Source organism: Conger conger, chromosome 1, assembly GCF_963514075.1.
Source record: "Conger conger chromosome 1, fConCon1.1, whole genome shotgun sequence".
Lineage (NCBI taxonomy): Eukaryota > Metazoa > Chordata > Actinopteri > Anguilliformes > Congridae > Conger > Conger conger.
In genome coordinates this window covers 89,034,641-89,047,197 of record NC_083760.1, presented here as the reverse complement: position 1 = coordinate 89,047,197, position 12,557 = coordinate 89,034,641, and the positions used below count along the sequence as shown (strand labels likewise).

Genomic DNA, 12,557 nt, shown 5'->3' with positions numbered 1-12,557 from the left:
GAAATTGTATTTGCCTCGGTACTGTAGTTCCTGAACTTGCATATGTCTCGGTATGGTAGTAACAGACTGGGCCTTGTGCACTAGTCTTATACTCACGGCCAAACAACCAATCATGTATGAATTGCACCTTATCTGGCGTGTTCCGTTGTTTGTTCTATGACCGTGATGTGCACGTTTTGTACATTGCTTTGAATACAATGTTTCATGATGAATTCAATGAGAGAGAACCCATGTATCCCTTCTTTTTAAGAACGATGCACCAGAGGCACTTTGGTGAATAAAACTCGTGGATTTCTGTAAGCATTCTGTAAATGTTATGTTTGCCTGGCTGTATTCTACAGCTGTTGATGCTCCATTGTTTTTATGCCCTAACAAACTCTCATTCATGACCGTCCAGAATGAAACATCCACCAGGTGTGAAGATATAAGCCCTCAATCGGGCATTAATAACTGCATAGCACATTCATTAAAAATATATGATAAGAAATCTGATTAAAAAGTATGAATGCAAAGTAAATTTGATATGTTAATATGTATTTATTACAAAAATATTGCCTACATTATGCATGTTGTGCAAAATAATAATTATTGCAAAAAAGGAAGGAGCCTGATTTATATAATATCAATGAAACAAATGACCACTTCATATTCAGAAAATGAATCTATTAATCCAAGCAGAATTGAATGTTGTGAATATTCAAATAAAATGTGTTGTGGTACAAAATGGGCAGTAAATATAGCTGCAGCCCAGCGTAAGCTTAGCTAAACAGAGCTAAGCTAAACTAAGCTAAGATAAACAAAGCCAAGCTAAACTAAGCTAAGATAAACAAAGCTAAGCTAAACTAAGCTAAGATAAACAAAGCTAAGCTAAACTAAGCTAAGATAAACAAAGCCAAGCTAAACTAAGCTAAGATAAACAAAGCCAAGCTAAACTAAGCTAAGATAAACAAAGCCAAGCTAAACTAAGCTAAGATAAACAAAGCCAAGCTAAACTAAGCTAAGATAAACAAAGCCAAGCTAAACTAAGCTAAGATAAACAAAGCCAAGCTAAACTAAGCTAAGATAAACAAAACCAAGCTAAACTAAGCTAAGTTAAGCAAAGCCAAGCTAAACTAAGCTAAGATAAACAAAACCAAGCTAAAGTAAGCTAAGATAAACAAAGCCAAGCTAAACTAAGCTAAGATAAACAAAGCCAAGCTAAACTAAGCTAAGATAAACAAAGCCAAGCTAAACTAAGCTAAGATAAACAAAGCCCAGCTAAACTAAGCTAAGATAAACAAAGCCAAGCTAAACTAAGCTAAGATAAACAAAACCAAGCTAAACTAAGCTAAGATAAACAAAGCCAAGCTAAACTAAGCTAAGATAAACAAAGCCAAGCTAAACTAAGCTAAGATAAACAAAGCTAAGCTAAACTAAGCTAAGATAAACAAAGCCAAGCTAAACTAAGCTAAGATAAACAAAGCCAAGCTAAACTAAGCTAAGATAAACAAAACCAAGCTAAACTAAGCTAAGATAAACAACGCCAAGCTAAACTAAGCTAAGTTAAGCAAAGCCAAGCTAAACTAAGCTAAGATAAACAAAACCAAGCTACACTAAGCTAAGATAAACAAAGCCAAGCTAAACTAAGCTAAGATAAACAAAGCCAAGCTAAACTAAGCTAAGATAAACAAAACCAAGCTAAAGTAAGCTAAGATAAACAAAGCCAAGCTAAACTAAGCTAAGATAAACAAAACCAAGCTAAAGTAAGCTAAGATAAACAAAGCCAAGCTAAACTAAGCTAATATAAACAATGCTAAACTAAGATAAACAATGCTAAGCTAAGATAAACAATGCTAAACTAAGATAAACAAGGCTAAGCTAAGATATACAATGCTAAACTAAGATAAACAATGCTAAGCTAAGATAAACAATATTAAACTAAGATAAACAATGCTAAGCTAAGATAAACAATATTAAACAAAGATAAACAATGTAAAGCTAAGATAAACAATATTAAACTAAGATAAACAATGCTAAGCTAATATAAACAATGCTAAACTAAGATAAACAATACTAAGCTAAGATAAACAATATTAAACTAAGATAAACAATGTAAAGCTAAAATAAACAATATTAAGCTAAGAAACAATGCTAAGCTATGATCATTGCTAGTGCCCCTGAACGTCTACAGGAGCAATCATAGCTCATCAGTAGGAGTGGGCAAATTCTCATCAGGTTATGCAGATTGGCAGATGAAGAGCATTTTGAGTGATCAGAGGCGGTGATCAGCAGGCAGGAGTGTCTGGGCTTCCTCTGGGGATATGGTCAGGACAGACAATCGTAGGTGTTTTCCTCTGGTATCTCGTCGTGGTTCTGGTCAGTGTAGCCCTCCCCTGACGTCTCGCAGTTCATGTAGACCTCGTCCTCCACTGTTTTGGAGTCCTCCCTGCATTTAGGAAACAAGAGTGAACCTGGGTAACCCCCCACTCACACTGTCGCCAATGTAGCTCAGGGGTTAAAGGTCGGGGGTGCCCTAACTTTGTGAGAAACAGTGACAACACAACACAGTAGTAACTACTGCATTTACGTAAATAAAACGGTAAGAATGTGAACTAAGTATATTGTACACTTAGTACTTGTCAGTAAATGTATAAATACACGACAGGAAACATAGCAGCTGTTGATGTCGCAGGCTTTTGTGGAGTTAATTGTATTAGTCTGGTAACTGTAGCACACCACAACTGGTCTTTCCAGATCCTGCGTAGTACACAGCTATTATCAAAACAGATGGTTATGTTATTACGTCTTTATATGAGGTTCCTGGTGTAAAATCCAGCTTTGACCAGCTTGAAATACCAGCTCCCATCTGGTGAGCTGGTCAAACCATGTTGAGTATGGAGCTGGTGTAACTGGCCAACCAGCTACCAGCTATCGTACCTAGCATAAAGGTACAATAGCTAATTTCAGACTCCTAATGGTCACAAGAGGAATTGCAGCAGCAAACACCCCACAACACTGTTTACACACATTCTCTCTCTCTCTCTCTCTCTGTACTTACTTCAATTCCATTCCAGGCCCGGGGTGTCCTGATCAAAGAAAGACAGGAAGAGAAACAGACACAAAGCCAAAAGAGACATTAATTCCCATTGTAGATAAATATATCTGGGGGGTGTAGGTGTCTGGGTAAGTGTGGACTGGGGGGTGGGGGTGTCTGGGTCAGTGTGTACTGGGGGGTGGGGGTGTCTGGGTCAGTGTGTACTGGGGGGTGGGGGCGTGTGGGTCAGTGCGTACTGGGGGGTGGGGGTGTCTGGGTCAGTGTGTATTGGGGGGTGGGGGTGTCTGGGTCAGTGTCGACTGGGGGGTTGGGTCAGTGTGTCAGTGTGCAGCTCACTTTTGGCAGGGGAGCCGTAGCCGTGGATGAAGAGCCACACAGCCACCAGGAGCAGGAGCAGTAAACAGAGGAAAACCAGGGCAAGGGCAGCTATGCCCACTGGGTGTGCCACTGTAGAGAGATAAGCACCAAGAGCAGAGCATCATCATAATCATCATCATCATCATCTTCATCAGCAACATCATCCTTACAATCATCAACAACATCATCATCATCATCACAATCATCATCATCATTACAATCATTTTTATCATCATCATCATCCACATCACCTTAATATCCATCATCATCATCATCATCATCATCCTCATCATAATTATCATCATCACCTGTATCATCATAACATGAATCTCTATCAATATAATAATCATACTCATCATCATCATCACTACAATCATCATTATCATCTTGCTGTTCCTCTTTATGTTTTTACCTGGGGAAGGGATGATGATCACCTGGTGAGAGTCACTGTGGTCTATTTGTGTGAGGCCCAGGGTGGAGGTTTCAGCTCGGCACAGATACTCCCCACTGTCCGCTGTCCTCCCCAGACTCAGCTCCTGCTCCTGCCCCACCTCCACCTGCGGAAGCCCCGCCCCGGCCAGCCTGTACCATCTCCAGCTCACGGGGGAGGGGCCAGAGGAGGTCACGCACTTCAAGGTCACGAGGCCACTCCCCTCTATCACCATGAAGCCCTGGGAGCCCGCGACCACCAATGGGGGTAAGGACTTCTCTGTGGTCACAGGAAGTGGTCATCAACAAAGGAGGAAATGTCATCATTGCAAAAAAACCCAGATGCACACATGCACACACACACTTCAATTATGTGTTTTTCTCAAATGAGGACTCTCTTTTCCAAGGCAAAGCTGGCTGGGACTCATGAGTAGAGAAATCTGTGATGTACCTACCGACCACCGTCAGATCAGTGGAAAACTCGGAACTCCAGGGGTCATATCCAAAGTCAGTAACTGTGCAGTTGTACTGCCCAGAGTCCCCCGGCCTGGCAGTCTTCATGGGCAGGGTCTGAGTATATCCAATGGTGCTGTCCAGGCCTGATGACCGGTTATGGTAGCTCCAGTGATAGCTCAAAGGATAATAGGATGGTAAGGATGGACAGGACATTTGTACAGGGTCCCCCTCCAGCATTACAGGCGCCCCGCTTTCAAAGACCACGGAGGAAGGTGGGCTTCTCTGTGTGGACACATCTGTGGGCCAGGATCACAGTGCTGGTCAGTGTGGTAGTGTCAAAAAAACCCTTGTGGCTTATGACATGGCTTGTGACGTGGTACACTCACTGGTTTTTGATGCGTTAAAGCCCTTGCTGGCTTGTTCAAATCATGGTAAAAAAAAAACATAGTCTGACCAACCAAATATCCAGGCTACAAACAACAATATTACACATCAGGCAAATAGGTGCTAATACGAGCATTTCACAGAGGTTGTCAAGTGGGCACCTTCCTTCACCGATGTATCGCTGGGTTCGGTCCGCGACACCTCCCAAAGGCTCAATAGTCTCACACCCACTCCCCTCCATACCCCCATGAGACACCCGTCACCTTCCCATGCACAGAACAGCAATAGTACCACATGGACCTCCCCGGTCACTACGGTTGTGGTAAGCCCACATGCCAACATGAAACTTGACTGGTGCTGCCAGCTGATGGTGAACAACGCTGTAGCTTCAGTATACAGCAGCAGCTTGTTAGCAACTTACTTGACAGCTTCCAACTTCATGGGGGAGATATTAGCAGGTTGTAATTTATGTTGTAGAAATTAGACCACTATCCTCTTTAAAAGGAAAGAGACTTTGCTGTCATATTTTTTCATGTAAATTCCTGGTGATTTGATGTGACCAGACGAAGGACACAAATGGTCTGCTTGACCAGGGTGAACTACAGGAACTATTCGGAAAACGCAAAACATTTCAGTGAAACCACATGGATTGTGCCAGACAGAAGTAAAATATATACACGCTAATAAAAACACCAAAGTAAATAAAATGTGGTCAATGAAAAAATGCTAAAAGGCAAAAAGATTAACCTCTTTAAAACCAACAGGTAAGAGTCTACATTCTTTTTCAGCCCACGTGTTTCCTCTGCGATAGCTTGCTGAAAATGGCCACAAAAGAGATTCCTCACCATCTTAGCCATCACCACTGCATTACCCACTGAGCTACAACCTAATCTGTTGAGCTGAGCATCTCATTTTGCCATAGGGGCTGCTTGTTTAATTGTTGCATGATATTTCAGTTGTGTACAAGTTCAATATGGTAGAGTAGCACAATGGTTGATCTCACTAATTGTTTTTTGTTTCAAATTCTGTAGAACATCCAAAATAAACCGATGCAGGTTTTTGGTCGATGGCTTGCAACTGAATGATCGGAATCTTTTTCATGTTCGCAAGGTTTTAAAGAGCTCATTCTCGGCCGCGGCGGACTGCACAACGAGAGGCTACAGCCGAAAATAAAGGAAGAGCTAAGTGCAGAAAGAATGGCCTTAAATGGAAAGAGTAGATGAAGAAGAGATAGATACCTGGCGTCACTGCCAGCAGGAGGAGGAGGAGGACTGTGATTCCAGACGTCTCCATGAGCTGCAGTAGGAATGCTGGAGGCAGCAGTGTGGCGTCTCCAAGCAGAAAAAGTGCTTCTGTGAACGGGGCTCAACCTGTGGTCTCTCTTGTGACTGGAGCACCTGCGGTCTGGCGGCCATGCAGGAAATGGCTGCCAGCTACTTCCCCCTGACACCTAGAAATACCTTTATCGAAAGAAGCTGTTCCCCCCCTACGGTGAAGACATATGGTAGCGCTAATCTATATCCCTTCAGTAGGACATCTTTCAATTCAGTTCATGTGGCAAAATCATCTTGGTTGATTTCAAATGGTGATGATGGTTGATACCATTTTTTATTCATGTAATCATGTGTGTGTGTGTGTGTGTGTGTGAGTGTGTGTGTGTGTGTGTGTGTGTGTGTGTGTGTGTGTGTGTGCCCACATCGGCACAAGTCCATTTGTTTCTGTCTCAGAGAGAAAAAACAAAGAGCATGTGGGTGTGACAGAGGAGAGAGAGAGAGAGAGAGAGAGAGAGAGAGAGAGAGAGAGAGAGAGAGAACCCATGTACCAAACCAATTTAATAAATGTGTCAGTGGCAGTTTGGTGAGAAAATAAAACTAATGGATTTCTGTAAGCATTCTGTAAGTGTTATGGTTGCATATTCAGCAACTGTTGATTCTTCATTATTTTGCTGCCTTTTTATGCACTGGCAAACTCTTAATCTTGACCATCTGGAATAAAAACATTCATCTGGTGTGAAGGTATAAACCCTCAGTAAAGCATTAATAACTTCATAGTACATTATTTAAAAAATTGCATTCATCCCAATTAATTGCAAACAGGCTTAGAATATGATACAATACCAGATTCAAAAGTACATTTTATATGTTCATATTATTTATTAAAACATATTGTGCACGTATGGAGTGGATATACAATCATTGCCAAAAAACAAGGAGCCTGAACTAGTGACATTCCATAACAAACAGGACATATTATTGATCTGTTTATTCATATATAATATCAGGTAAACAATTAATCCAAACATAACTATATATTTTGAATATTAAAATAAAATATATAGTACAGTATGTGTAGTAAATAGCTGCAGCTCAACCTAAGCCAAGCCAAGAGAAGTCGAGAGAAGCTAACATTACATTATTGGCATTTGGCAGACGCTCTTATCCAGAGCGACGTACAGTTCATTAGACTAAGCAGGAGACAATCTTCCCCTGGAGCAATGCAGGGTTAAGGACCTTGCTCAAGGGCCCAACGGCTGTGCGGATCAAACACCGACCTCACGGGTCCCAGTCCCTTAACCATGTCCCTTTACCTTAACCACTACGCAACAGGCTACCCTCATACTAACAATATATAAACATTGCTAAGCTAAGAAAAACAATTCTAAACTAAGATAAACAATGCTAAGCTAAGATAAACAATGCTAAACTACGATAAACAATGCTAAGCTAAGATAAACAATGCTAAACTAAGATAAACAATGCTAAGCTAAGATAAACAATATTAAACAAAGATAAACAATGTTAAGCTAAGATAAACAATATTAAACTAAGATAAACAATGTTAAGCTAAGATAAACAATGCTAAACTAAGATAAACAATGCTAAGCTAAGATAAACAATATTAAACTAAGATAAACAATGTAAAGCTAAAATAAACAATATTAAGCTAAGAAACAATGCTAAGCTATGATCATTGCTAGTGCCCCTGAACGTCTACAGGAGCAATCATAGCTCATCAGTAGGAGTGGGCAAATTCTCATCAGGTTATGCAGATTGGCAGATGAAGAGCGTTTTGAGTGATCAGAGGTGTTGATCAGCAGGCAGGAGTGTCCGGGCTTCCTCTGGGGATATGGTCAGGACAGACAATCGTAGGTGTTTTCCTCTGATATCTCGTCGTGGTTCTGGTCAGTGTAGCCTTCCCCTGACGTCTCGCAGTTCATGTAGACCTCGTCCTCCACTGTTTTGGAGTCCTCCCTGCATTTAGGAAACAAGAGTGAACCCGGGTAACCCCCCACTCTCACTGTTGCCAACGTAGCTCAGGGGTTAAAGGTCGGGGGTGCCTTAACTTTGTGAGAAACAGTGACAACTCCGTTAAAAATGTTTCACAACACAGTAGTAACTACTGCATTTACGTAAATAAAACGGTAAGAATGTGAACTAAGTATATTGTACACTTAGTACTTGTCAGTAAATGTATAACTACACGACAGAGAACATAGCAGCTGTTGATGTCGCAGGCTTTTGTGGAGTTAAATGTATTAGTCTGGTAACTGTAGCACACCACAACTGGTCTTTCCAGATCCTGCGTAGTACACAGCTATTATCAAAACAGATGGTTATGTTATTACGTTTATATGAGGTTCCTGGTGTAAAATCCAGCTATGACCAGCTTGAAATACCAGCTCCCATCTGGTGAGCTGGTCAAACCATGTTGAGTATGGAGCTGGTGTAACTGGCCAACCAGCTACCAGCTATCGTACCTAGCGTAAAGGTACAATAGCTAATTTCAGACTCCTAATGGTCAGAAGAGGAATTGCAGCAGCAGACATCCCACAACACTGTTTACACACATTCTCTCTCTCTCTCTCTCTCTGTACTTACTTCAATTCCATTCCAGGCCCGGGGTGTCCTGATCAAAGAAAGACAGGAAGAGAAACAGACACAAAGCCAAAAGAGACATTAATTCCCATTGTAGATAAATATATCTGGGGGGTGTAGGTGTCTGGGTAAGTGTGGACTGGGGGGTGGGGGTGTCTGGGTCAGTGTGGACTGGGGGGTTGGGTCAGTGTGTCAGTGTGCAGCTCACTTTTGGCAGGGGAGCCGTAGCCGTGGATGAAGAGCCACACAGCCACCAGGAGCAGGATCAGTAAGCAGAGGAAGACCAGGGCAAGGGCAACTATGCCCACTGGGTGTGCCACTGTAGAGAGATAAGCACCAGGAGCAGAGCATCATCATAATCATCATCATCATCTTCATCAGCAACATCATCCTTACAATCATCAACATCATCATCATCATCACAATCATCATCATCATTACAATCATTTTTATCATCATCATCATCCACATCACCTTAATATCCATCATCATCATCATCATCATCCTCATCATAATTATCATCATCACCTGTATCATCATAACATGAATCTCTATCAATATAATAATCATACTCATCATCATCATCATCATCATCATCATCATCATCATCACTACAATCATCATTATCATCTTGATGTTCCTCTTTATGTTTTTACCTGGGGAAGGGATGATGAACACCTGGTGAGAGTCACTGTGGTTTATTTGTGTGAGGCCCAGGGTGGAGGTTTCAGCTCGGCACAGATACTTCCCACTGTCCGCTGTCCTCCCCAGACTCAGCTCCTGCTCCTGCCCCACCTCCACCTGCGGAAGCCCCGTGTAGCAACCAATAATGTAATAACGGCCAATAACGTAATACCTGCCAATAACGTAATAATTTTGGCCATTTTAAATGTAATAAAGCCAATAACGTAATAACTTGCCAATAATGTAATAAAGTTTTTGAGCCAATAACGTAATAACATTTTGCCAATAACGTAATAAGTTATTACGTTATTGGCTGGTTATTACGTTATTGGCCTAGCATTAAAAAAATCCTTTGAAAATGTAATAACTGCAGCCGATAATGTAATAATACATAGATAGGACTGCATTTCTTGGAAATAAAATATTTTTTAGCAGTTTTTGTGCAGTTTGCTCATCAAAAATAGATATAGTGAATGGTATAGTTGTCATATTCCTTCTTTATTTAGAATATTTTTTATTTGCTTAGATATGTAAATTCATAATTTCATGTATGGAGGAATAGTATTTTATTCATTACTGTGAAGTGTATTTGGTAGTTAGATCACTTAGTGGAATGTGCTAGAATTCAGGAAGAGAACAGTGGTCATGTGACCTACATGTGTTTGCTCAGTGTTAGGTGAAAATGTAACCGATAATGTAATATATGTATCATTTTTCTATTTTCTGAGTAGAAAGTGACACACAGACACCCTCACACCCCCTATGCAGGATGGCTTAGAGGAGCAATTATGAGTTGATTGGGTTTTATTTTCTGGGGAGAGAACATGTAGAAAATATTCTCTTTTGCAGCACCCGCATTTGACCACTAGATGGCAAATGGAGTAGCTAATTCATGTCAAGGTAGCGAAGTCATGTGACTGACTAGACTGATTAGACTTTCCTTAGTTGTCTGCAAACTTCCTTACTTCAAACATGTTGAAAGGTAAAAAATTATCTGATTTACTACAGTTAACACCCTTAATTTAATGGAATCCTTGTTCATACATTCTTATATAATTGAGAAACATTTAAGTTAACACACAAATAGCTAGTCTAACCATAAGAAAATTGCTAGCATGATACATACACAGTTGTATAGGTATAGATCAGGGGTCTCCAACCCTGGTCCTGGAGAGCTACTGGGTCTGCTGGTTTTAGTTTTCACCTTAAAATCAGCACCTGTTGAGACCCAGGTAACCAGGTGAGGTGAGTTAATTAATTAAATTAGAGCAGTTGATTATATTTACTTGCAGGGTAAGAACGAAAACCAGCAGACCCAGTAGCTCTCCAGGACCAGGGTTGGAGACCACTGGTATAGATTTATATCTCAGTAGATATTGTTGCAGTTGCATTCTTTTGTATAAGTTGTTGTGTAGTGTTGCACGGAAATTTCTGCGATAATAAGACAGCTGAAGGAGCTGAGGTTTATATCAATGTAGGTTATGATTTTTTCCACTATTATTCGAGGTGGCAGTGTAGGATAAGGAATTAAATGGTGTTAGCTAAACCTGATGTAAAAATGAAATGTGACAAAATAAAAGCTTAGTAAACAATGTGTACCAACCTACTGAGCTCATCAGCATGCTTTACTATGAAATATCAACTTTAACAGTACATTAAGCCTGTGCATTGTATACTTTATTTAAAACTCTCTTTTGTAGGTTTGCAGGTCATATTATCCTCTGTTTAGAGTTGAAAAGGGAATAACTTTGTCTTGAATACCATTGCAGGTATTTTACAAACAATCTTTATCCTCTCCTGCATCATTTTGGAATGCAGAGGACATGGACACAGACAAATGTCTGATGAGACCTACGATGTCATACTCAAGGCACTGAAGGGGGAATTTAATGTTCCTGTAGCACAGAGATCCAGGACCCAGCGCTCTGCACTTATTCAACTGTGGCGGAATAGGCAGCATTATGCCCTCAGTGAGGATGGTCAGTCAGTTACATTCGATGGAAAATTGGTACCCAGAAAGTCAACTATCTCTGCAGTTGTAAATAAGGCTCTTGATGAAACAAAAGGCTCTGGTGTAAGAAAATTAAACATATACCTTAGGGAACAGTACTTGGGAGTCAGCCGAGCAAGTGTGAAAGACACCTTGGACAGATCAAGATGTTACCAGCTCCACAAGGCAACATTCCGGAACAAACCCATACCAAAATCTATCACGGCCAAAGCAGTTCAAGATCGACACCAGGTAGACCTTGTTGACATGGGTAAATGGAGGGTCAAGTATGGCCAAGTCACATATAGGTACATCCTGACTGTAATAGATGTGTTCAGTAGATATGTATGGCTAAGACCACTGAAAGGTAAACACAGTGCGGAGATTGCTAGACACCTTGAAGACATTTACAATGAGCATGGTCCACCAAAAGTCATACAGCATGACCAAGGGAAGGAGTTCAAAGGTGCTGTAAAAAAACTTATGGAGTCCTTACAAGTAAAAATAATTCAGAGCTCTCCATACCATCCCCAGAGCCAAGGTAAAGTGGAGAGAAGCCACCGTGTCCTAAGGAAAAAAATAATGTATGACTTAGTCCGATATCAAGAAGGAGGAGTGAACTGGGTTAAGCATTTGCCAATTTATGCAAAGATAATGAATGAAGACCCAAAGGAAGTTTTGAGTTGGATGTCTCCTTTTCGGATTTATTATGGAAGACAAAGTCATGCATTATCCAATCGCTTAACTTCTTCCCGAGAAGATCTTGAAGAACACTGTCCACCAGGCAACAAAACACTGCCCACCCAAAAGCAGAGGCTTTTGTTTGAGGATGAAAGAAATAGGATCAGGGAAAGGGCACAAAAAGCAACACAACGCTGCATACGCCGACAGACTCAATCTGTGAATTTTAAAGTCTCTATATATAGGCTACATGATAATGTGTTGGTCAGGGTCAAGAGTGGCCATCACAGAGTCTCACAGAAACAATTTGTGATACCAGGTGTCGTTGTGGCAAGAAACCTTAAGTTGCACAAATACAAGGTTGAGTTTCAAATGCCAAATAGCCCCACTCCAACACAAAAGTGGTTCTCAGTTTCTAATGTGACCAGTGTGACAAGACTAGAAGAAAGGCAGCGCTCAAAGTCTCAGCCCAAATCAGTTCAACAAATGGACCTGCGAATACCTTACACACATGAAGACAGATTGGAGGAGTTTGAATCATCAAACCTGAACATTCGCTTTGACCCGATCCCTGATGGCAACTGCCAGTTTGCTGCTATTTCTGATCAATTGGCCAGTATTGGAATTTTCCGTTCTGCAGAAACATTGCGTGAAGAAATTGTGTCCA

At 40.9% G+C, this 12,557-nt stretch overlaps 1 protein-coding gene across 1 annotated transcript; it reads right to left on the bottom strand.

Moving 5' to 3' along the window:
* Positions 1–2,304: 2,304 nt before the first annotated feature.
* On the bottom strand, positions 2,305–4,381 carry LOC133141719 (uncharacterized). The gene is made up of 5 exons (XM_061262420.1): positions 4,276–4,381; positions 3,804–4,100; positions 3,371–3,481; positions 3,038–3,065; positions 2,305–2,425 (listed from the first exon to the last, which is right to left on the bottom strand). The coding sequence occupies exons 1-5, from the start codon at positions 4,379–4,381 to the stop codon at positions 2,305–2,307; spliced, it is 663 nt and encodes a 220-aa protein (XP_061118404.1).
* Between the last annotated feature and the right edge of the window lie 8,176 nt (positions 4,382–12,557).